The sequence below is a fragment of the Poecilia reticulata genome, chromosome 22 (assembly GCF_904066995.2).
Source record: "Poecilia reticulata chromosome 22, P_reticulata-male-v2, whole genome shotgun sequence".
Taxonomy (NCBI): Eukaryota; Metazoa; Chordata; class Actinopteri; order Cyprinodontiformes; family Poeciliidae; genus Poecilia; species Poecilia reticulata.
The window spans coordinates 19,965,762-19,992,043 of record NC_088851.1 but is presented as its reverse complement, the minus strand read 5'-3'; the positions used below and the strand labels follow the sequence as shown (position 1 = coordinate 19,992,043).

Genomic DNA, 26,282 nt, shown 5'->3' with positions numbered 1-26,282 from the left:
TGCCTGGTGCAGCAGTTATCATCAATGCTGCCTGCCAGCAGAGGAATCCTGGGTTTAATCACCAGTCAGAATCATTTTATGTAAAGCCATGTGCATGTGTTGGTTTTCTCCAGAAACTTTGGCTTCTCTCCACAAACCAATAACATGCCTGTTAGTACATCACTCTAAATTGATCTTATAGGAGCTGCAAAGATCAACAGCTCCGATTTGAGAATCTGTTAATAAATCTGTCCATTTAGGGAAGAGAGCCAAGAAGAAAGTCACAAGAAATGATTAGAGTTCATCACAATCAGTGCAGGGCAGTAAACGTGCAAGAAGCTGCTATTGTTCCATTAGATTAAACTTTAACTTTTTACATGCAAAATACTAAGTGTGGCATTTTGCAACATGTGGTGGTAAGAACGGGTGGTGGCAGTGTCATGCTGTGGCGATATATATCTTTATAGGGATAAAGAAAAATACACTAGATAAGACTTGAGACTGAGGTGGATGTTCACCTTCCAGCAGGAGAGCTTCAAAAACATGCAGCCAGAGATACAACGGAATGTTTTTATCATAGCACAATGGTGGTCTAGTCAAAGTTCAGACCTAAATCCAATTATAAATCTGTCAGCACATAAAACTTGATGTTTAAAATGCTCTTTTTCTATTCTGACCAAGGAGAATTTAACTTCCAAGTCCCAGCCCTGAAAAGTCTTTGTGACTTGTATAGGACAGATAAATCAAACACAAATTCCAAAAAAATGCAAAAGTTTGTGGTTGTAAAATGACAACCGTGCTTTGTGAATACTTTTTCATGTGTGTGTGTCAGAGGCACCGACATGGAAAACCCTGAAGTTAGCGCTTTCTGCTCACCTAAAATGTCGGAACAACAGATCTCAGAGGAATTCAGATTGATGGGAAGACATGTGATCCTGCGACTGCAGCTCGTTAACAGCTGGACGGCACAAGAAGAGGCAACATGATGACAGAAGGTGTCAAACAAAGAGAAAGCTTTCAATCTGGAATGTGATTTGTATATTTTGTTGAATCTTGCAAAAGTATTTATATGAGTCAGTCCGTTGCTGTATTCATGAATGACACTTATTACCACATATAGAATTAAACAGGTTTGAGCAAATAAGCATAGAAGACAGAGACTTATGAGACTATGACAGGGATACAAAATCTAAAGGTATCAAGTTTAGGATGCAGTTTCATCTCCTTGCCTCTCATGAGTTTCTTCTTACAACTAATGACTTCACGCAAGACTGAATAACAGCCATACTTTTTTCAGACACACATTCACAAAGTCAGATGCGAAGCAGATCGGGGGATGCAGAAGCACGCCCTCACCGTGCTCAGGGTTTGATTGTTGGAGCGAAGGGGTCGAAGGGCAGCTAATTTCACAACTCGCAGGGGTCAGCCCTGGTGTGGCCTTCTGCCGGAGATCGAGAACCCCAACTAAAGCCCCGTCAAGAAAGACAATTGAACTCCGACCTCCGCGCTGATGGTGTTGACCTCAGACAGAGAGCACACACGTCTTAATCTGGGTCACGGAGAGAAGATCAGGTCCCCCGCTGCCAATCTGGAAACTACACGCCGAAGGAGCTACTGCTGGTGTTTACCGTCTGCTTTCTTGTTCATCAAGTCAAACCATGAAAAAATGTCACAAACAACATGAAACAGTCAATCTTTTTCTTATCCAGGATATTGTTGTGGTCACTCAGGCCTGTGTTAGATGAACATTTGAGATCACTGCATGTGTCCCTGTGGACGGGTTGGACATTTACCTTATTCTGATTAGTTACAGGGATCGGCTGAAAACTTGGCAATTAGTATGTAATGACTAGTATTGTTGTAGCAGGTTCAAACAGGCTTCAGTCAGAGGTTAGTTCAGATCTCAAGCAACATAGACTGCTATAAAAAAAGCCTTTCCATCCTCATTGTCCAGGTTTCTTCTAATTTGTATGAATGTTTGCCGTATTATTTCATTTAATTAGATGTTGAGACAACAAATCACTAAATTAGAGTAAACATGCACTAAGTTAAGTAAAAGTGGCCTTGCCTGACCTTGGGATTTCACTCGGTTAGTTTCTTTTCTGATTGCTGTGAATAAAGGCCACCAGCTCCTTTTCCCTCTTTCTTCTCTTTATTGCCGGGCAATTAGTTGGGCTTTCTGCTAAGCAGCTAGGCTGCCGTTGATTACTTAATCTTTACTACCTAAATCTTTTATCAAATGCATTACACATTATTATCCAACAGATTCACAAATGTACACAAACAAGTCATTTGAACAAAGGACATGTAGGAGGACAGTTTAACTAATGCAAATTAGCTAAACTGTAAATAATCTGAATGAAACGCATCACTAGGTGGAAGCAAAGAACTCCAATATGTTCCTTGCATCTGAACGTATGTGTTGTATATGCATAATGAGGCATTAGAGGTATAAATGCACACATCGCCCTAACTTTGAGATAATTCTCTACAAGACGTTAGCCCAAAACAAGCGTAGTTTTAAAACAATGTTAACAAAATAAGAGTGATGAATGAAACTCCTTTAGTTTCCACTTTTGTGATTGTGTTATTTGATAACTGAAATATTTTCAAAGCCAGCCCAGTTTGGCTAATTTGTATTCAACTGTAACGTGTAAAAGCCGTATTTCAGCCAGCTGACCAGCTGTCTGCAGTAAGGAGTGGAGGAAGGTGGTGCTTGCACGCCATAAAGACGATACCTCAGACACTAGCATCTCTAGCATCTCTGTTAGAGGATTTTAAACTATAAGAGCAGGTCTAAGATAGTAATGATTTTGAATAACACCTAATGTGAACTGACAAGGTCTTGTCCTATTTTTGACTTACTTGTTTTTCTTACCTGATATTTCATCAGCGCTCTCGTACCTCTCCACTGATCAGAATTTCCTCAAAGCTGCACTCTGAAACAAAGCTTTTTGCAGCTCTATTCCGTGCCTGCAGCGTCCTGCTGTAAAGATCTACAGAACGTGTGTGATGGATGGATAAAATCATTTGACACCTCCAGCCTGGCGGAAAAGGTATTGTGATTGAGGTCTGGAGATCACCCAGAGAGAAGGAGTGTCTCGCTTTTATGATTAACATCACGCCAAAAAGGATTTCCCTTCCTAAACAGAGACATGTGAGGCTGCCAGCCAACGGGACATGGCCAGATGGGATGTCTCTCAGATCTCCTGCACCGTTTTAGAGACAAAAATTACCCAAACCTGTGTCAACAGCTGGGAAAGGCATCCCCCTGCTGCGCTTTGTGAAAGTGATAAAAATAACGCCGTGAAGTATCCCACTGTGGGTTACACCCAGAACAGGTCTGTTTTTCCTGACTGGGAGGGTCACCGTCAGCCAGAGCTGGACCTCCAGCCAACATACATCAAGGCAGCACTTTCCTACTCCTCCATTTTCGCCCCTGTCCTTTCCTGTTTTGACAGGAAACAGGAGATGATAACATAGTCGCGCAAACAAGCAGAGATTGCCTCCGACCTGCTGCCATGCTGTCCTCGTGTCTGTTTTCTTTAAAGAGGCTTGTGTCCAGGCATTAAAAAAAAATTAAAAAATAACACAACGATGTGTTCCAAAAACACCACAGAGGAGCATATGCACACACACACCTGATGCACACCTGTCGTCCAGACAAGCTTTCAAAAGCCTGTCGCGGTCCATTGTCCAAAACAAACCGCCTCAGTCACAGACACAAGACTGAGACGGGAAAGATTTAAGCAGCGGCGTTCGCTGAGGGGATCCAAACATCAAACTTCAAGGGTAAGCAGAGGATAAACGTCTCGCAGGGAGAGAGAGGATGGCTGGAGAGGGGAGTGGTTCACGGCTTGGATCTCCTGTCCGAAGCTCTTTTTGAAATCTGCGTCTTTTATGTTGTCAGGAAGCGCGCCGCAGTAAGACACAACAACCAGGGTGATGGAGCCATTAGAGATGGCTTTGTAGACGGTGTGAGAATTTCAAAGGAGTGAGAAACTTTGATTGCCCTTTTTGATCCCCAGCTAGCCTTTGTTTATGAGCTAATTAAGCATTGTTCCACTGCTGCAGGGGTCTTCAGCTGTCCATCCAAATAGCACCATAGCATGACTTTTAAAAGCTGCTTTATTGCTTTTATGACACCCTCTGGCCTAACAATTAGAATGGGAATTACTTTTTATATTACAATCTAGTGTGGGAACCACCTTCTGTCAGGAATGCGCAATTAGTTTCTAAGTTGTGCAAATGTTTGCGTGCCGAGCACACAAAAGAGACAGACACACAGGCGAACGCATCGGATGGGTCAAATTCAGTTCAAACCTGGTCTGTGGTGTCTGCATCTGTGGGAGTTCAAGTGTGTCCAGCACTCAGCCCTCGGCTGGACTGCACAGCCAAAACAGCTCGGCTCTCACAAAGAGATGAAGACATAAAGGCCCAGCGTGGGGCGAGGGAGCGCCAAGGGGTCAGCCTTGGACCAAAGGGGAAGGAAGGGGGCAACGTGGACATGGTAATGACCGTGTGACTTTGGTTCACAAGGCCAGCGGAAATGTTAGGACACATCCGAGCAGAAATGAGTTTACTCATTTGTGTCTGAAAGTCACACTTCACTGGAGATGCAGGTGCATCACAGTGACGCAACAACATCATTGAAAAGTTTAGCTATTCGACTCAAGTACATAAATTCCAATAATATACTAATATATTACAAAATATTTCAGGTAATTTTGATAATTTTATTTATTTTTTAAATATCATAAGACAACAGAAAAAGTTTTTAATATGAAATATTATCCCTGATGTGATTGACACAATAAAGGACAGACTACTGACAAAGATCGACAACCAGATGCTACAGAACAGACAGGGTTCTGTGTCCTGGCATATAAATCGAAAGTTAAGTGGAAGGAAAAAGTAAAGTGTGGTAGAAAATCTAGTACAGTATATGGGCTTCACCAATTAGTGCACGAAGATCGCCTCCATGTCATGCCATTAAGTTAGATGTAACACGAGTTACATTTAAGATCTTGATGAAGTGACATTCAACTTGCATTTTTGGCCACCATAAATTGAATAATTAAAAAGCTGCAAAATTGTGACTTTTTGCATAAATTAATCTATAAACATGATGTATTAAACATTTACCTTTAAAATACATATCAGATGCCACGTATTTTATATTTAAAAAAAACACTTCTAAATCTCATTTCAACTATTTTAACGAGCGAAATATCAAAGGTGTGAGCAGCACAGCATCAACTCCTGTTCTCACCACTAAAACGTAACAGGAATTCATCAGATTCACAAGCGCAGGTGTGCTTCCCAGGAACTTCCACCCCTTTAGTGCCAGGAATCTGTTGAGGGACAGCATTTCCGTGTTGCACAGACATGTTCAGAGGCATTCCAGTGATGTTTTCGTTTGATGCATAAATTTAGAGCAGTAAACAACAGTTACGATCTGTCATTTTGATTTAGATGTCACCGAGACAAGAATTACTTAGGACCCCTGAAGCCTGTTTCAAAGATTAACTGCAAACTGAAAATGCGAAACCTTAAAGATGGCACAAAGATCGACACGCAGGTATGAAACTCTAACTAAAACCAACTCGAAATGAAAGTTAAATATTAAGACAAGCTAACTTTACTAGATTCATCCACCAAACAAACATTTTACTAAAAGTAGGGGTGTCAGAATCCCCAAATATCAGTACTTGATGCCTATTAAGGCATTTTTAAATGATTGATATAGAACACAAAAAAGATACAAGCTTTTTTCCCAACAATAAAAAAAGAAAATTTTTACTGAAGAAACTCTGGTTATAGTGGTATCAGATTATTAAACACTAACAAATGCCTAATATTTAACAACTCAAAACACTCAAAAAATCTCGACTTTCCTCACTTAAATAAATAAAAAAAAAGGTATTTGGACAAGAATAAACGTGGGGAGCCACATAACACTCTTCACAGGAAATTCTGCGAGCTTGATGTCACTCTCAGCAGGGGAGCTGCTCGCTTCGCTGGGGGGGTCTGCACCACAAAGTTCCCTGAACAAGCAGGATGCCTCATCTTTTACAGGCGATGCTGAGGTGAGCAGGAAACGCAGAGAGACGGGAAGAGGCAGTTTGGGACTCGTAAACAGAAAGGTTTAAGTTTAAGTGCTCGGCACACATGAAGGAGATAAAGCAGCCCAGAGCTCTCCACCAAAGATAGTGACATCATAAAACAGAACGGCGACAACAAGAGGGGAAGCATAAAGGACATGTCTATTAATGGGAGGCCGATCATAAAAGAGAGGAGATGGAAGGTTTAATTCAGCAAGCATCGGCTGGGAATCATGACCATCTCAAGATGTCAACATTTTTCAAGGCAGTAAAGCTCTGCCATTTGAATATGAATCTAATTATCCATGTGTGGCTGTTTTTAGGAACATCAGTAACTCTTGGCCCAAGTCGTTGCAGACATGCAGCAAAAGACAACTAAAGTGAGCAGTTTCATTTGGACGTGACGGCAGGAATCTTCCTGGGAGTCTTAAAAACAGCTTTTGTTGTTTCTGTGAAAGAATAATAGGAAACCAGATTCAAACTGCAAACACCATTTTACTTTTAATATCTTTTTGGTTACATTTTTGTCAACCAGGTGTTTTTTAAAAATCTGCCAAATAAACCAATCTTAACTAGTGTTTATGTGCTATACGATCACATTAGACTTCACATAGGGTGACTGCCTCAGTGGTAAAGCAGTTGTTTTGCAATCATAAGATTGTAGGTTTGATTCCAGCTTCCTCCTGTCCCATATTGATGTGCCCCTGGGCAAGGCACTTTATCCCAAATTGCCTACCGACCGGCATATTGTTATAAAAATGTGTGGTGAATTTGGCTCTAGTGAAAGTTTTCTACTGCAAGAAAAACATTTCAACATTCGCACTGGAAAATGTTTCAACATCTTCTGACTTCTCCCTGCTCACCGCAGCGTTGTTTTATTAACAGATAAGCATTTTAAGAGGCAAAAAGTCAAAAAGTGCCCTTTGGATGCTCCATTTCCTAAAAGTACAGAAGTTTGCTGAACTGCTTCAAAGAACCTCAGGTGCCAATCTCAGAAAAGCACACACCTACTGTATCTTTATTGAGTTTTTCTTCAAAAAAAAATCCATTATGAAAATCCATACAGCTGCAGATGACCTTTTCAGTGCTCTGCCTGTTGAGGAATTCAACAACATTTTTTTTTTTATGGAAATAAAACCAACTTGGCTGCCATTTTGCAGAATGCAGGGCTATGCCATTTCCTTTCAAATGTCAGCAGACAAATTATTATGTCAGGCCATTTAAGGTTGAAAGAAAAATGCTAGATGGACAAACAGCTTTATTTTCTAAAGCAATGCGTCATAATGATTTGGAGCAAATCTAGAATGCAGAGTATTTCCATAAAGGGGATTGAAATGTAATTTATTTCCATGTCCTTGAAAGCTTAGAAAGTAAAAATCTGTAAAACCATCTGAGCTTTACAAACATAAAAGTAACGTCCAGCCACAATCTCCAGCAAACAGGTCACCACCAGATATGTGTCCATGTGTCACAATGAGGACAAAAGCCTGACTGTAATAATGCAATCATAAATTGGTAGCAGTTACGACCAGAGAGATGGATGACTCCTGCTGCAAAGTGGAAAAGATGGAGGGACTTTGAGCGAGCTTCATCTTTCTTTTCTCTCTGGTGCTTACACGCACATCCGCACATCATCAATACACGCAGTCGCCCTCGCTCGCGGAGCTGGATGCTCAAGCATGAAATGAACATGAGCAATGTGAACTTTGACTGGCATTTTCACACCTCGCCAGGATTTATGGGGCACTATATATACGTATCAGAATGAAGCCGCTGATGATAAAAAATAGCCCAAAGCTTAGGTAGGAAGTCCAGGGAGATGAGTTAACGCTACCTGTTTACCAATCATAACACAGAATCCATCAGCTATTACACAAATAGAATCACTGGAAGATGCTGGTGTGCCTCCTAACAGACACAAATGGAGAAATATGATGTGAAAGCAAACGGATGCACTTACACAGCGGCCGCAAACCGCAACCGCACCGTGCTGCTGTTGGTCTGTAAAAGGTTCTTTAGGGAATAAAAAGAAATATTCATCTGCATTCATACATTCTTTCCTGGTCTTTAGCTTATCCAAAATCAGATCCCAGATAAGAGGTCTAGACATCCCTCTCCCAGGTCCAGGCTAAATTTAAAGTAAAGTCCCTCCAGCATGGTCTGGGTCTTCCTCTGGGCCTCCCGGTTCTGGTGGAGTGGTGGCTTGTCTCTGAACTCTGCAGTGGATAGTGAACCTGAACCCAGGCCCCATATGGGTGAGCCAATTTATTTTTTCTCTTCACTCTTTCTTCCATCATTCCTGCAGATGAGGCCCCAATCGGTTCGTCCATCTCCCACTTAATCTTACCAAACATCTACGAAGGGATGTTGGCTGTTCTTTAAATCAGGATTGGAGGCTTCACATGCAGGAAATGCTACAGCAATTGTAGCCAAGCTGTTTGGTTTTACCTTTCAGCGCTTCACCTTTTGCTGTCTTTTAACATGCTGGACTTAGAAAACTTATCAGCTTTTTGAGATATCATAACACTAGAGGAAACTAAAATAATTGTGTTTTCAATTAAATCTACAAATTACAGTAACTGCACGAGATGCTGAAGGCGGTTAAAAATATCTCGCAAATATGGTTTCAGTATTAAAGTAAATGGGAAATATTAAGTACAGAGCTGTGTACCACCACTGCTCTCCCTCTCACACAGTGCGACGTCACCTCTGATTCTTATAAAAATGACATCCACAGTAGAAGTGCTTCTTTAGGCTCCTTTAAACATATAAATAAATGAATTATGTCATATCTTATCACCTCTGACAATTAAATTAGAGCTTTTTTCAGACAAATATGGAGTTGGACACCATTGCTATTTATTTTGAAATTATCTTTTGGAAATAGTCTGTTATCTATATCCTGGGGAGAAATTAAAAAAGGAAATGAGATATGCTGTCATTCTTTTTAGCTTCATTTCAAAAATTAAATGTATAATTTTATCTTGCACAAACAGTTTGTAAAAACAGTTAAGGCTTCAGAAGACCTGAAGTTGGCTTGTTGTGTCTCTTGTAATAAATAGTTATTACATAAAGCGCCTCTATAGAAGCAAATACCAAAAAGGCTTGCCTGACTGGTTATTTCTGAAAGTACATGTTGCCAAATGTGGGCAACCTTCTGAACTGACAGATGACATGTAATTTCTTTATTGATTCTGTCAAAGGAATAAAACAAACAAGGCTAAGTCAGCTCCAACTCGGGAATCACACTCTGCTAAACCCCTGTTTGCCCTGAACATGGGAGCCACGCCCAGACAGCTCAGAGTTTGCTGTCTGCATATCCATCTTGGCAACGATGCACAACGCTGGCATTCTCTTTCAGCACATCGCTATAAGCCAGGCGATTTGTCTGCTACCACAAGGCCTGCTGTCAATTGAGCACATTTTATGGAGCCAGTAGGAGATTACCTCCAGCCCATCGGTGTCTGCGCACCATGTTGAAAATTTATCTCAACAACAATGTCTCTCCAATACTCTAAATCAGACTCGATAATGGACTGCAAACCGCCCGGATTGTGCGCGTCTCACTCCAGTGTGACATATAGCGCTGAACGCTGAGAGATCCAAGACAGCAAGGAGCAAACACTCATTCAGACTTCAGACTTTTCCTGTTACATATTTAGATCCACACAGTCAGGCTGATGCATTTTCCAATGGCTGCACATCTCGTTTCATTTGTGCTCTTTGTTCACTGACATTTCTGCCTCTGTCGCTCTGTTCTCATGCTCTGTAGATCTGTGCAGTGCTGTAACACATCGCCCTCTCAGTCTGCGCTTCGGCTTCTTTGTTCATTTCAGTCTGGCTCTTTGTAACTTGTAATCCTTTGCCAAACAGCAGCAAACTCTTTCGGGCGAGGGTTGTTATGTACAATAATGATTCTTCAAACACACAGAGAGAGGAAGACAGTGAGAGAACAGAGAGGTGCTGGAGACTGCTGCAGCAGAACAAGGAGCATTACCTACCAGTTATGTAAGAATGATCCAGAATAAACGCAGAGGGACAAACTCAGATGCATGATCAAAAGATAATGTCATTGAACCAGTAACAATTACATTAAAATATCACATGATTATTTTTAGCAGGATTGAAAAGAAAGCAATGGATAAACACTTCAAATTCAACGTCTAGCATAACAACTTACAATCTGTTTCTTCAGCAGGGAAAGGGAAACCGACAGAGCTTAAGAGATTTAGCTGAAAATGTTGCAAACCGACGGCAAAAGATTTTCGCCTGGGCACAGAGGTTCACCTTCTGGATAAACCGTTACAGTCAAAAATAGAATGGCTTTCAGTGGCCTCAAACTCCAGTCCATAAGGGCAACTTTCCGATGTTTCTCTGCTTCAGTACACTTTGCTCCAATATTAGCTCATTAGCAGAGCTCTGTGGAGCTTGACAGCATGCTAGTGAGGCAGTTTCACCAATTAATTCAAGTGTGCAGGACAAGGTACACATCGAAAAGTTGCAGGACTCTGGCCCTTGAGGAATTCAGTCTGAGATGTAAGGATGTTCATGTGTTCAATATTCAAACTTTAAAAACGACCATCCAGCCTAAATAAAGAGAAGCATGCAATTGATTTTCACAAACCTTATCCTGATCATGGTGTGTGTCCAGAAACTCTTGCACTGCCTTTAACGACACAAATTGAAACTTTCCAAATATTTTTAGGCACAAACGTGATGTCATCAAGCACAGTGCATGTTACAGTGAATGACACCCTTAGTCAAAAATATCAGAAGTGGTATTCGAACTGAGACTGCAACCTGAATGCAGATCCTTACACCGCTCTGCCACCCTGACCTCCATCAGCTGTGAGTGAGATTGCTTTATATGCAGTATGCATGAGGGGGTGATGAACATGAGTCTGATAGGGACTTTGTCCCTATCAAACATTTAGCGAGTAGCAATCTGCAAAATGTATCACATTTTTGTCAAAATGGTATGTTTTGCATGGGGACTCTGGGCTGGGCTCTCCAATCTCTGGGGACGAGGTCGCCGAGGTGGTCAAAAAGCTCCTCGGTGGCAGGGCCCCGGGGGTGGATGAGATCCGCCCGGAGTTCCTTAAGGCTCTGGATGTTGCGGGGTTGTGTTGGCTAACGCGACTCTGCAATATCGCATGGACATCGGGGGCAGTTCCCCTGGACTGGCAGTCAAGTGTGAAGCGGCCGGGATGAGGCTCAGTGCCTCCAAATCCGAGGCCATGGTCTTGAACCGGAAAAGGGTAGAGTGCCTTCTCCGGGTCAGGGGGGTCGTCCTGCCTCAAGTGGAGGAGTTTAAGTATCTGGGGATCTTGTTCACGAATGAGGGAAGAAGGGAACGGGAGATCGACAGGCGGATTGGGGCAGCGTCTACTGTGAAGCGGGCGCTGTACCGGTCCGTCGTGGTGAAGAGAGAGCTGAGCCAAAAAGCGAAGCTCTCGATTTACCGGTCGATCTACGTTCCCACCCTCATCTATGGTCATGAGCTTTGGGTCATGACCGAAAGAACGAGATCACGGGTACAAGCGGCCGAAATGAGTTTCCTCCGCAGGGTGGCTGGGCTCTCCCTTAGAGATAGGGTGAGAAGCTCGGTCATCCGGGAGGGACTCAGAGTAGAGCCGCTGCTCCTCCACGTCGAGAGGAGCCAGTTGAGGTGGCTCGGGCATCTGGTAAGGATGCCTCCTGGACGCCTCCCTGGTGAGGTGTTCCGGGCACGTCCCACCGGGAGGAGGCCTCGGGGAAGACCCAGGACACGCTGGAGGGATTACGTCTCTCGGCTGGCCTGGGAACGCCTTGGGATTCCCCCGGAGGAGCTGGAAGAAGTGGCTGGGAGAGGGAAGTCTGGGCCTCCCTTCTGAAGCTGCTGCCCCCGCGACCCGACCCCGGATAAGTGGAAGAAAATGGATGGATGGATGGATGGATGGATGGATGGATGGATGGATGGATGGATGGATGGATGGATGGATGGATGGATGGATGGATGGATGGATGGTATGTTTTGTTTGTATTTCTCCAATGACCCCTGTAGGTATTGTGTGCATTCCATACGGGCATGTACAACATGTGATATATGGGCATAGATCTATGAATTTGAATGCCTGACATTTCAAGACTTTAATCAACTGAGAATTTAAATCAAGACTAGAAAATTTCACCAATGCACATTTGAAGAACTCATGTAAGATGTCTTGAAAACTACTGAACTGAAGAATTTGCTATATACCATTTCAAAAATAAATAAGCCACTGCAACTTTTTCAACCAAGGTGTGAATATCTACGTTTAAGCACTTTCTTTGACAGATAACTCTGCAAACATTACAGCACCAAAGACACAACAGCAACAACCAGAGGGCCCGAAAACGATGCATCCTGATAAACCTGTGAATGTGGGTCTTGTTGTGTGTTTGTGTGTCAGCTCCTGTTTCATCCTGTCCGCAGTGGAGCTGCTCATCTGAGCAGCCTGAAGTGCCGCGTAGGCAGAAAGAGTGGCAGTGATTCCAGGTGTTGCATTCCGGCCGATTCCTGACGAATGGGGATGAGCATCGGCCTCACTCTCTTTCAAACCAAAACCCATCAGCCTCCTGCAACTGCACAGCCTGAACCCATTACCAGCACTAACTTGGCAATTTGCTCCTTGCAATTGCAATAAGTAGTGGACTAGTGAGCAACAACTGGGGCTGATTCACTTTCCCCGTTCGATAAATGAAAGATGTAGAATGAAGCTGCAGTGGACACAGTGAAGATTTGACCGTCACTCCAGAGTTGCCCGGAGGTTAGAAAATGAGGTTAGTGGCTGGTGAAAGTGCTTCGAAAGCAGAGCCAGCTGTGAAAATCTGCAAGCAGGAAGTGAATGAGAAACTCACTGCAGTGCACATAACTACTGACACAGTTGTTCCACTATTTAAAGAGCATGGTTAACCTGGAGTGTTTGGAAGAAAAGAGAAAAAAATGAACGGCAGGTAAAGATTTATTAATGGATGAAGACTTTTGTTGACGTGTCGATTCTGGTTTCAAAAAAAAGTCGTTAGAAGTGAATTTGATCTGATCAAACTGAGGTTTTTTTTTAATTTACAGTAATACTTAAGTGTGTTAAATGCAGAAACATTTCGCATTGCTGAGATACTAAAAGAGCAGTACTTTGTTGTGGCATGAAAAGTAATTACGTTGATTCATTTTAAATTAACATTTCTTATAAACTGCCAGTTATGCTTTACTATCGAAAAGATGAACAGCTTAGGGACATAAGTTAAAATTTTATCTGTAGGTTATAAACAAATAAAATGGATAAAAGTAATTTACTAACCAATAATTTTTTCCAGAATCTCTGATCACATCCAGAAATCAGATGTTGACCTTTAAAAAGAAGGCTTCACAGCCTGATACAGAAAAGTGATTCTTTGACACTAAAATCTATTAGTTTGCTTGAAAGAGAATGTATAAACATCTACTACAGTAAATCGGCCTAAAACAACTGCATGCTGCTACTGCACAAACATACAGTGCTGCACAGTAGCACCATGACTGATGTCTATGGTCTCTGCACCACTTGACACCAGATTATTGCTCTACAGTTTAATATAGCCACATGCCATAAAGCAGAAGTCACACAGCATGCAGGGATGAAGCAGGAGCACAGCTCATCTCCTCTCTTCTCCTGTATCGTTTCTCATCTCCTCCCAGGCTCTTTGCAGTGAAACAGGCTGCTGAGCACACACACACACGCACACACACACAAATATGACAGAGAGCCTCTGGGGCTCAGGTGTTTAAAGGTGCACAGAACAATATGGCCATGGACTGTTTTAACTCTGCGTTATCTCAAGTTTCACAACCGGGAGGGCTCTTCAAAGTCTTTCCTTCCATCTGCCTGCCAGTCACTCCATCCTGCTCTCCTGCTGCGAAATTGGCACAGCACACCTGTTCCAGCAACCCCCGGCCCCAAATGCTAATCTACCAGACGTTTTACGACAACTGATTGCAAGGACAGAGGTCAGCAATCGAGGAAGAAGCGACAATCTGCGTGAGAAACCTCGCAGTTAAATCGAGCTGACTTTTTCGTGTTTATTGCAGTTGCTTGTACACCCGCATGCGTCCGTGCGCATCACTGCCATCTTTAAAGAAATATTCCAATAAAGCTGAGCATTCTGCCTTGGGCAAAAAAGAAAGGCAAGGCAGGCCAGCTTTGACGCAATCTAAATGCATCAAACACGAGCTTCTCTGCTGCTTCAAGAACCTGATCTGAGACACCTACAGACACACCAACATGACTCACATTTGAACGGATTGATGATCAAATGAGGAACAAAAATGAAACAAATCCAACATGAATCCCAGTGAGTCATTTATGAAAAATATTCCTCCCATAATTCATTAATTCAAAGTAGGAAAAAAAAAACCCGCAAGACGACTGATGGTATAAATTAATTTGTGCAGCCACATTCGTAGTCACATGGATGTACACGATCCATAAGAGCCGGAGACGCTTTGTGCATACATACGAGACATGATTAGCCGTAGTGTACTTTCTCTCCATGTACAGGATCCCACTTGGTTGTAAATTCACTAGATGGTCTCCAGTGGCCTGCTTAATGGTCAAGGTTTCTGATTCCACAGTGCAAAGGTCCCAGGAAAGGCGAGGCCGACCTTAACCTCCAACAGCTTCAACCCCTCGCAGGCCTGCAGGACATTATCTTTTAATCCGTCTGCATGCTAATTTACCTCACAAGGTCTATTGTTGCTTCTATATTCATAAATCTCAATGTTTAATAGGAACTGTTACAGTACCAGTAAAAGCAATCTGCAGTTTCAACATTGCAGCAAATTCCAATCCAGCATTGGCTCAGAAAATAGAAAGCACTGAATCATGTTGATGCATCCAAGTTTCTGTAATCAGTATAAACATGATATAAGACAATTTAAGGAGCTATGAAGTGTATAATACACCGACTTATTACTTGGACATTTAAAGGATCTGGACTGAAATCACCGTGACTGTGCTGACAAAGTATTCATACACTGTGTAAAGTTTTATTTTTTGTCGCTTTCAAAGTATTTTACTTAGATTCCAAGCCAAAAAGCACTTGGCAACTCTGGAAAAGCTGCAGAGATCCTCATCTCAGGTGGAACAATCAAAACTATTAGACATAAACCTCCCATATTTGGCCTTTATGGAAGAACGGACACAGAAAGGACATAAGAAGTTCAGTTTGTCACAATCGATAAATGACACAACAAATGCATAGAAGAAGGTGCTACCCAGATGAGAAAAAAGTTGAAATATTTAAGTTAATGCAAAACATTGCACATGGTAGACAGCTAACACTAGCATCACCCTAAAGATGCAATGCCTGTTGTAAAATATGGTGGTGGTAGAATTATGCTGTGGGAATGCAGTTCTTAAACAAATAACGGATGAAAACCTTTTAGAGGCAACTAATGACTTGAGACTGAGGGCGAGGTGCCAGCTAGAAAATGATTCTCTAACACTCAATCAGAGCTGCAGAGCAAATTGTATAAGGTAAAATGTTAAAGAGCAAAATGTTGTTGAATAAAAGTAGGTCTGTATTTTTCCACTTTAGTTTTAACAAACAAGATTTAGCTTAAGCAAAGAAGAGAATAATTAAGATTTTAGATGTCCCTTTGGTCAAAAAGAAATCCAACCTTTCTGACTTTCATTCTCTCTGAATGTTATCTCTCGGTGAGCTCCGCAAATGCAATTAAAGTGAGCCCTTTCAAACAGGAAAGATATAAATTTTTGTGTGTTATCTGGTCTGATTTGCTTCAACCTGGCCTGAGGCGAGGAATAATAATCTTTCCTGGCAGCGGGTGATTTGTTGCATTTATAGAGGTCTGCGAACTAACTAATTTAGGCCTCCCTCTGCTCCTGCACAAACAGCTCACAGAGAAGATGGCAGGTCTGCAACGGGAAAACAATTTGGTTATTTTCCCTGCATCTAATCAAGATACCAGTGTATCTCTTAATTTCATGTTAGGGATTCTTTCATGTCAGATATTTTCGCTCCGCAGTGAGACTTTGTGGGCGGAGGTTCCAGTCAAACTCCTATCAGTTTGCAGCAATTGTTGACAGATCCTCTGATTACAGTAAGGAGCTTAGTGGTTTCTTTGATGTGGAGTTTTAAGCACTGATCTTTTTCTAAAGTCAACCCTCAGCCACCACGTTCGGCCATAATAAGCAGTTTAAAATTATTCAAATTAAGGAACACAGACGGTCTACCACTAATGACTGAATCACTCATTATCACAGTTTTAGGTATGCAAATCAAATAGGTGAATTCCCTTGATTCAATAAAGTATGGGGGTTGGCACCTACATTTAGACAGAAGCATTTAATGTCTGGACAACATTAAAAATGTTCCCCTGCACATTGTTTCCTCACACAACTGGTGGCCTTTTTACAAAGCTGTGCTGAATCGCAGACATAAAGGGAGAGGCCCTCGCTTCCACAGCTTTCTTGTGGGACATACTGTAAGCACGTTCCTCCAGACCCAAACAGGAAAATACAAAAAAAAACTGTCTGGGAGGCTTCAGAGTGTGTGAAAAGTCAACTTTCCCTCCAGCAGGCTTGATGTTGAAAAGCACATTCACTCTTCCTTGAATTTTAGTCCTCCTGATACTACTACTGTATTCAAACAATACAGTATGCAGAGAGAGGGGATGTCTGGGGACTGAGTGACTTCCTCTTAAGAAAAAAAACGAGTCTGCAGGCAGATTGGGAGGGTGGGGAAGTGTGACCTCGGGTAAACAGTCTCCGCTCTTGGTTTTTCCCAGGACAGACCCAAACACTGTCCAAATCAAAGCAGGTTGCAGGATCCCAGACACACCAGCAGGCCCCAGGAGTGACCCTGCTGACCTTACACCCTCCATGGAGGAAGTAATTTGGAACCAATCATCCATCCTATGAGGCCCAACAGGTGAGCTACTCAAACCTCAAAAAGACAATGAGGTTTTTATCCTTTCGCCTAGAGGAGGCCATACCATAGCCACCGCACAACAACAGTACCCAGCCATCACTGCTTGCCACCCTGGAATTAAGGCCTCATTTAGCCATCAACAAGAGCAAATAGTGGGTAAAGAGGAGGTCTTCATCTCTTTATTCCTCATAGAGCACCTGGAGAGAGCCACAAAGTGCTGCCAGAGGGTCTGTCACTAAACACAAGAGGTCAGTTCCAATGACAGATGACAGGACTCAAGTGAAGCCTTTATGGATATATGAAGTGGATATACCTGATAGCTGAATACAGATATGCTCTGAACTTCTCGTAATGGACAGACCACACATAAGGAGTCCAGGTGGTTGAGAAATGTCCCCTTGTCCCTTTGAACAGCTGCTCCTGGGTGAACCACAGGTGCAATGGGATTGCAGGTTAACCCTAAAGTGATGAAACTCAATCTCATGTTGAAATTCTCCCCCCTTTAATGACAGAAAAATTACAACAAAGGAGCACGGACCAGAGGCCAAACCCAGCCCGCCACAACAGTGGGGGCAAGACCTATATTTAACAGTGGTGGGAATTTTGGGAGCAGCAGCACAGGAACACTTTCAATGGACATCGAAGGCCGACTGGGACTGAACTTCCTCCTTAGCCTCCAACGTGAGCGGCCCAGTCGTTTCAGGCCCGTGGACACCCCCCATGCCCCCCACACCCAACAGCGACATAAAAAAAGATAAGCATTGTTTGGTCGAACAAAGGGGGCCACTTTAAATGTTTCAAAAGCGTCCAGTTTCACATCCAAGGCCAGCATTTGAAGTCAAGTAGAGCAATAAATAATGTCACAAGAGAATGATGAGAGTCTTCTAGGTTCTGTTAGAAAATAGCAAGTGGAGCTTCATTGTCCTTCAACCCAAAGTGAATAACAAGGGCAAGAACAACTGAAGGAGACAAACATCTTGAAAGAAGCAACTCAGAGTGAGAATTAATAATCAGGAGACCAAACCCAGCTTTTCCACGCATATGTTCACATATGGGCAAATATTATCAGATATTGGCTAAAAATTCTTCTCAGCTGATATTGTCCACATGTTACAAATTGTGATTAAAACAATTGGAACTAACATAGTACCTACAAGTGATGTGCAATTGAGATTCAGTCTCTTAAGAGCCAGCCAACACCCATGTAGAATGCCAGATTAGTTTTGCTGCCACAGGTTATATCTCCATCCAGGATGGACCACATATTGAAAGTGTACTTTAAACTCCTGACTAGCAATTCTCTCTTTGAGCTACACATATAGGACTGATACAGGTTGTCCTCCATTGAACCTTTACAAAACATTACCTGTGGCCACTGTGTGGCCTCTGAACTATCCCATGTGGGAACTATTAGCAGCCCAGTATGGTACCCAACACTGGGATTCCAGCTACCTCACATGTACTGTACAATTGTAATATACTGTACCATTTAAGGTGTCCAATTGGTTTTACCATATAGGTTGTATTTAGTGAAGACAATCAGGGTCTACTTAAACCCGACCAGATTGAGAAAACCCCATGGGACCAACATGGGGTACTTACTTGCCCCAATATATGGTGGAGGAACTAAATGGGGAATGGAGATTTGCCTGAAGGAATATAAACTAACCTTTAAGGAGTTGTGGTCAGCCAGAGTTTTCGCCTGTTTCTTCAGTTCAGACACCTTCTTTTGGCACTGCTGGCAAAAGCCTCCTTTCTCCTCCGACTCGGTGATGGAAACTGACCCGGCGCCCTCAGGTGGAGGACGGCTGCTGCATCGCGCTTCCTCCGCGGAGTGAAATCTTTTCCTGGGACTCACCACGGACTCTCCACTGGGACATCCCTCCACCTTCAGCACAAGATTAAAAAAAACATATATAAAGTTTATCAGGTGAGCAGTTCATGCGTCAGGTGCGTACAGGTCACAGTGGTGAACCTGAGAACAAGAGCACCATTTGAGAGAGATGCAGGTTAAACGAAAATGGAGACGTAGTCAACAGTTCACCCCGATTGTGACACACTTACAGCGAACACGCGGCTGTGGAGGTCTTCTCCATCAGAAGCCAAAATGCCCTCAAACGTTCTCATTCTCCCAGATCCGAGGTTTACAACCTTCAGGAGAATCGTTCGTCAAAGTCAAACTGAAAAACGCGAGGCAGAGCCATAGGCTACTCTGAAGGTTAGACTCACTGTCATCTGTCACATTGCACGTTGGCAAGAGCTGCACAGCCAAAGTAACAAGTGAGCGTGTCCACAAGTTTGCAAGCTGCGCAGGAGTTTTTCTTTTTTTTTTTTTTTTTTTTTGGCAGATCAATAGAGGAGGAGGTGTAGCATGCTGAAGTGGGAGGGCGAAACAAACTTTCTGCCCCGGGGTGGGGTCTCGTTATTCTAGAGTAGAAAGTTTCTTTTGATGGCTAAATTGTTTAAGATGTCTCTTTTATTATTCTCGTATAAATACGTAGACATGTTGCTCTACGCATTAAATAGAAATATGGAAATTAAAAATGCTCATTTATAATCCTGAAAGTAGATTAACTTTTGATGATTAATCTAAAATAATGACTTCAATTTTTTTTAAGAAGAAGAAGAAATTATAACTAAGAAGGTAGTTTAACAAAAATTAAACGACTTTCAGTCCAAGAGCATCGCCCCTGTTAATGGGACTCTGGCGCCATCGTCTGGGTAAAGAACAAAACGGCATTTCTCAGACTTGAATTTAAGGGCTTCACTGTGGGTTTAATATTTAATTAGTAAACTTTGAATATTTCATGTGGGTGATGTCAGCCACGGTGGCCACCCCTGAAAAGGGTTTCTAAATTGTCCCTGTCCTTAGTTTTGTACGTGTCATTTCATATTACAGACTATATGCCATGTTAAACTCTAACTTAACCCAGAAAACATCTTCTCTAATAGTTTTGAGGTTAAATAGAGATAATCTCAAGACCGTAATAGAGAATTACGTGCAATATAACAATCTCTGTTTCACACAAACATGCCCAGAACGTTTTATGATAATCATCTTCTGCTTTTCGATGTATGTCATTATCCATAGTGTTGCATTTTTGCAGAGTATATACATTTTTATAAAAAAAAAATAGATTTAGAATTCCACAAAAAAATGTAATAATTGAAGAGTCTGAATTAATCTGAGATAAAGAGAAGGGATGTTGCGAGATGCGTTTGAGTCCCGGAGAGGAGCGCTCCTGCGCGCATCATTTTTTCTGGATCCCAACTGTTTTCCCCCCGATCATATTTCCTCAAGTGTTTATTCCTCCCCGAAGAGTAGCTCTTACCTTGGCTTTTCTCCTCAGCAGGTGACTTGTGAAGCCAAATATGATGTCCGAGTCAACAAAGATAGTCCCCAGGTCTATGACGTTGGGGCTGGGCTTCCCCGCTTCGGGAGAGCCCGGTGAGTTTGGTAAAGCCATGCCGGCTGCAAGCGCTCCCCGAAAATAGATTTTACTCCTATTTGGTGCTTAGATCCATTAAATTCACGAGTCTCATTGTGCCAGAAAAGATCCGAGAGGTTTTTTAATCCCAACATCCAGGGAACTGCGCTGAGCACGTGTGCGTAAAATAACAACCTCCCGGGTTTCCAGTGACCTGGAGTCCAAGAGAAAGACAAGTACAATCCACCAGGTTTGTATCCACTCTAAGAGGCTACTTTTCGAGGTTGCTCATGTCTAATCGGTGACTGATGCTGCTACAGATCTGAGAGCGAACAAGGAGCACCTTGTGCATCTGCTGCGCACTGATCCCCTGCCTCTCTCCATCTCATCACCCAACTCTCCCTCTCTCACTCAGCCGCCCTCTCTCTCCGCTGTAAGCTCCCCCCTGTCAGGCTGTGATGACCTGCACGATCATCCCCCTCACGACGATGTAAAACACAGAGGCAGTCCTGCCTGTAACCCCCCACACACGGAATCACCTCAAGTTAATTATCTTGCATCTACTTGCAAAGTGTCACTGGAACACAAGAATGCCTACATTTGTCTTTTTGTCTTCTTCAGGTTAACAAGCCTTCAAAGTTAGACTTGCATAGAAGAGAATGTGACATATTATTGGACAAGGTATGTACATGTGCAACTCTAAGTTATTGTCAAAAAATTCAATTACAAATGTGAAACTTGTGTTCAGTTATAAATTTAAGAGTCTCTATATGCAAAGCGCTAAGTCTCAAGAACTTATTTTGGTCAAATTTAATTAACATTACTTGAAATGAAAACCTCAAAGTCTGTCTTTTAAAAAATATTAAAGAAGATCCAATAGAACTCGATTTTTAACACTCAGATTTGTTTTTGCTGGCATACTGCTGACTTGACAATTGTCCAGCAGACTTCTCAGAGTGCTGTATCCAGCCATATTAATGGGATGTTTAGAAGGAAATTATGTGGGGAAATAAAGATGCACAACTGCAGCCAGTATCGTGTCATCTGCTTATTTTGGTACTTGTGTTTTCTTAGTTCCACTATCCATGCTCCAGCCCACTGAGAAGCTTTTTTGAGTTAGTTATTTCTCTTTCCAGCCGGATTTAATGTCTGCCCACAAAGCCCAAAAGTACAAACACCTGCTTTGTTTAACATTGTATCACCATGCTTAGTCAACCAGCAAACTGACTGGACATAAACCCTATTTAGAGGGTTCAAAGGAAGATGAGAGACAACAGAGTCAACAATGATGATGCACATGTCCTTCAAAAAGGCCACTATTGAGTCCAGTGGAAACATCTTTATTGATATTACAGTAATCAAACTCTTGTTATAATTATCTGTTTTTATATGTATCCGCTGGTATTTTGATTATTTACTTTTGGTAAAAGCCCCAATTTTTTCTGTACCTTCGACCTAGTCTTTAACATCCTTCAAGAATCACTTTTAATATGGGCCTCGTCCCTACTGTTGTAAATATTTGACCACCAGAGGGCACTAAGAAAGCATTGAACTTTAATCCCTAGATGGTCAGTTAAATCTTAAATATGAGAGAAAGAGGGGGGAAAAAAACAACATCATGACTAAAGTTACAGACCCGGTCATCATTAAGTCGAACAATGTGAATTTCACATCCTTCATCCCAGTGTGATTCTGAGATATCTGAGTATTTCTAATAGATATGCCATAAGAAAACACTGCTGCTGGGTAGTGTTTTCTCATTTATTATTAAAATCATGAAACATTGTTATTTTATTTTACTGAATGGTTTCAAAAGGGTGGTTAGATGGGGACCATTACGGCCCTGGGGGGAGGTGCACTAAGACCAAAATATCATAGCAGAATTTCTGGAATTTAATTTTGTCATCAGGTGGCCAATATACAGGTTTGTGGTGGAAGAAGATTCTTTCTTAATTAATTAATTTAATTATTATTATTTTTTAAAATATTTGGCTAGGATGTCGAGCAGATATTTTAGGAGTGACTGCTCCTCATGAATCTCCTTATCTTCTTCGTGGCACCTTCTACCGTAATAAACCCTGTATGGGCGGAGATGATTTCTGCTTTCAAACCGCCGTTTCTGTGTTGACCGCAAGGTCGAACTGGATAAATGACCGCAAGGGGATAGTGATTTACGCCGTTTTCATTTACAATTCAGATTTTTATTTGCACTTTTAATTCAAGAAAGTTGCAAGACAAGTTTGGAAGTTTTAAGCTTTCCGCCCAGCAGGAAGTCAATTTCCCTGCAACAAGAACAGTTTGACAGGTAAGCACCGCAGATTGGGAAGGTCAATAATTATTTCATGGATTAATCACTTTTGATTAAAAAAAAAACATCTATTTTGTGTGACTTCAGTTGTCACTGAAATAATGACTGCAATCCATAAAGATGATTTACAATGTTCGTCTCCCGTCTCCTCCCCGCTCCAGGAGGTCTGGGTCGGACTCGGGTTTCCCCCTCTGGCCGCTGATGAAATTCAGTGGACCCCCCCCTGGAATCCCCCCCTTGGGAATGCCTGCGCTTCTACATCTGCTGCCCTGTCCCTGCGCACGTACACTTAAAGCGCTCAGGGCTTCTCATTAATGCCTCTCCTCGTGTCTTATCCCTTCTCCTCTGCAGCTCCCCCGGTGCGCGGTCAGGCTTTGAGGGAAACGTTTAGCAAATATTGATAGCTCTTGGTGCACGGAGGAGATCAAAAGCAGAAAAAAAGGAGAGAGGAGGGCAGTCTAAAAAACAGTGGAGCGGTGGATAAATGGTGCACAGTGCTTTCATGAATGATTTATGCGGTATAAGGTGGGTTATTGCTCAGGATTTTTTTTTTTTTGTCAGATTTTGGATGCCCCTGACAAACATGTGTCTTTAGAATTTAACTTTTAGTTAAATGTCTTTCCTGTAGGTACATATTTAAAATAAAAACTGAAAAGTGGTTAAATCAAATAAATTGCAGATTATTAATGCAGATAAAATAGGAGCATTCATTCATCTCAAGCTTTATGTCATATATTTCTTTGTACCGTTAAAGAGAAAAAGGCATTTCTTTCTCAAGTGAGTGAATTTACCATTTCAACACAAAACCAATTTGCAGAGCTTTGGACAGTGACCCTCCCTGCAGACCACAGGTCTATCTCCCCCCACAGACTCGTCAGAGACAAATGGTTCTTTATTGACTTGTTTTAATCAGTACCTCTGGAAAGTAGGGACAAAAAAGCAGTGAAAAAGTGAGCTCTATGCAGCAACAGAGCCATTAAAATGTTGCATATGTGCCAGCAGAATGAAATTACTGAGTCCTAATCATTTTTACAGCCCCCCACAGCTCCAGAGCTGCAGGTGCTGCTGGGACGCAGTCAGGCAAAGATGACAGGGAGACATCGAGGAGGCTGACAAACATGGTAAAAACGATGCAGTCATTCCCAAATATGTCCAGATTCAGGCCTTCTTTGAATCCGACCAGAATCGTGTGAGATGGCAGCATTTGTCCGACTGCTCAAGTGGTCCTAAACATTTCACAATTTTCTCAAAGAACTGTTGAACTGTTGAGAACCACTTGATCAGAATGACTTTGCACTTCTTCACTCGACGCTCGTCCTTCAAGCTGCGGATTCCCCTGGTGAAAGAAAAACCAGCATCTCCTGTTAGTGAGAGGCAAATGCAATGCTCCCGCACTTTTCTGAGGTTAAACCTGCTACAGAGCAAATCAGTACAAAAGCAGAGCGAAGGCCCAAGCAAAGCACTTCTTGATCAGGGAGCTTTTACCTGAAGAAGGCACCTCTTTTTCTTGGTAGACGTAGTGTTCCTTGGTGTGATCCCTTCTAAGACTGAGTAACTGAAGAGGCAAGAAGTGCTTATATAGTGTTTTTGGGCTTGGCTTTTACAAGAGTCTCGTTTAAGGAAGAATGAGGCTCATGCTGGTCCGACCTGATGAGCCGGGTTCCACCAGCAAGGAGCAGGATAGGGCAGCCACCCTGAAAAGGAAAAAAGAAAACAGATACTGACGAGTCATATGAACAGATGCAGTTTTATGTCATCACTGCCTTGTGAGTTCGTGTGATTTCTGATTAAAAAGGATTAAATTTATAGTCGGTAAGAGCCTGCTGTTCACCGAGCTTTATATTAGGATGGGATGCAGCTATTCTCTTGAAGACTTTCTGCAGTCAAAATTCTTCCTTTCAGCAGTCAGAGCGTGTTTCTGGTGAGAATACAAAGAAAACTGAGCTCAGAGACAGAAGTGACCTCCAGTGTTTGAAAAGATCTTAATTTATTCATTAAAAAAGAGAGAGTTGGAAGCTGCAAAGACAAGGCAAGTTTACTTGTGTAGTGGCATTCATACAGACGGTAACTCAAAGCTCTAAGTAAAGGTAAAGAAAAATACATTAGAAACAGTACAATTTATTATCACATAGAAAACATGCAGATAAAATTTAAAACAATAACTGATCAAATTTGACTTTTATGGGAAACCTGCGATAAAAAGTGATGCTTTCAGTCCTGGCTTGAAAAGACCTGACAACTTCTACACACTTCAGGTTTTCAGGAAGTTTGTCTCAGAGCTGAGGGCTCAAAATTCAACAGTTTTTTTTTTTTTTTTGCGTTATACCTGTGTAATACACAGGAAAAAATGCTTTCCAAATCACTGTAATCTGCTTACGACCCTAAACAGGATGGAAAAATAAATGAGGAGCAAAGAAACTCAAAGTTGACTCCTAATGTTTATTCACGTTTCAGTGAGCACTGAGTCAAAAGGTCTGCGATGACTTGTGGGGTTTTGATGGTTCATACCGGAGAAGAAACTCTGAGATGTTTTAACCCCAAAAGTGTTCAGTGCTTTATAACAAGATTGGGAACTTTTTCCAATTTCAAGGTGAGGAAGTGCAGTGATTTAAGCCCTGCTGTGATTCTTTCTCTTACTGCTGGTCAGGATTCTAGCAGCAGTTCTAGATGCACTTCAGCAGTATGAGAGATTCTTTACAAAAAATTGGTATACTTAACCACATTGAGTCTCTAATTTTCTAGTTTTCTTTTCTGAAAACAAGCATAACACAGATTTTTGATAAAAAGTGGCCCAAGAAAGGAGCCTGGAGGAACAATACATGTTAGTTAATATAACATTGTATTATACTTGTTTAAGTTAGGCATGTGTGGATTGACTTCAGACTGTGCAGAATGTGGCAGCAACCTGGACCAGAATTAGGGACCACACAGCCGCACTCCCTGGCCAAACCCCTGGACTTACTACTCTCCAGTCTTCATCCTGGCGTCTCAGATTATTCAGCTTGATGCTGCTGGTCGTTCACTTTAAGATCTGTAGAGACTTGCATTTTTATTCAGGCTGTGACTCCAACTCTTTGAACTCTCTTCCGCTTCCACTGAGATCAATGTTTACTGACTCTTTAAAAAAAAACAAAAAACTGAAAGCTATTGAGCTGTGTATTTCATATACAAATATGATTTGTACATTTTGTTTCTTTTATTTTCATGAAATACTTTGTGATGTTTTTATCTATGAAAGATGTTATATAAATAAAAATTACTTACAAAACAGAAAATGTGTCCTTTGATCAGAAGACAGCTCTAAAATTATATAGCACATCTACAAAACAAAAAAGAAAAAAATCTAGACCTGACATAAAACAACTCAATAGAAAAAGTTACATAGTGGCACTGATATTTTCAGAATAAAAGAAATAAATAATTCCAACACAGTAAATCTATTTTTTTATTTATTTGTGCGGTAAAAGATGTTGGAATACTCCGTAATCTGAAATAGAGGGAGTACACAGAATCCAC

General features: G+C 41.9%; 1 protein-coding gene and 1 long non-coding RNA gene across 3 annotated transcripts in view; both read right to left on the bottom strand.

Moving 5' to 3' along the window:
- kif26ab (kinesin family member 26Ab) overlaps nucleotides 1–20,862 on the bottom strand; it is an 82,356-nt gene extending 61,494 nt beyond the window's left edge. The window contains exons 1-2 of one of the 2 annotated variants that reach the window (XM_017302555.2): nucleotides 20,363–20,862; nucleotides 18,700–18,918 (exon numbers count right to left, since the gene is read on the bottom strand). In XM_017302555.2, the coding sequence (XP_017158044.1) occupies nucleotides 18,700–18,918; nucleotides 20,363–20,497 (354 nt within the window). In that variant the 5' untranslated portion in view covers nucleotides 20,498–20,862. Of the gene's footprint in view, nucleotides 1–18,699; nucleotides 18,919–19,094; nucleotides 19,341–20,362 lie in introns of those variants that run through there. The other variant, XM_008400176.2, reaches the window with a different exon arrangement.
- A 2,792-nt stretch (nucleotides 20,863–23,654) lies between these two features.
- On the bottom strand, nucleotides 23,655–24,303 carry LOC103459003 (uncharacterized). Its single transcript, XR_532660.3, has 2 exons — nucleotides 24,252–24,303; nucleotides 23,655–24,102 (listed from the first exon to the last, which is right to left on the bottom strand). It is a non-coding gene; the product is annotated as an uncharacterized LOC103459003 (long non-coding RNA).
- Between the last annotated feature and the right edge of the window lie 1,979 nt (nucleotides 24,304–26,282).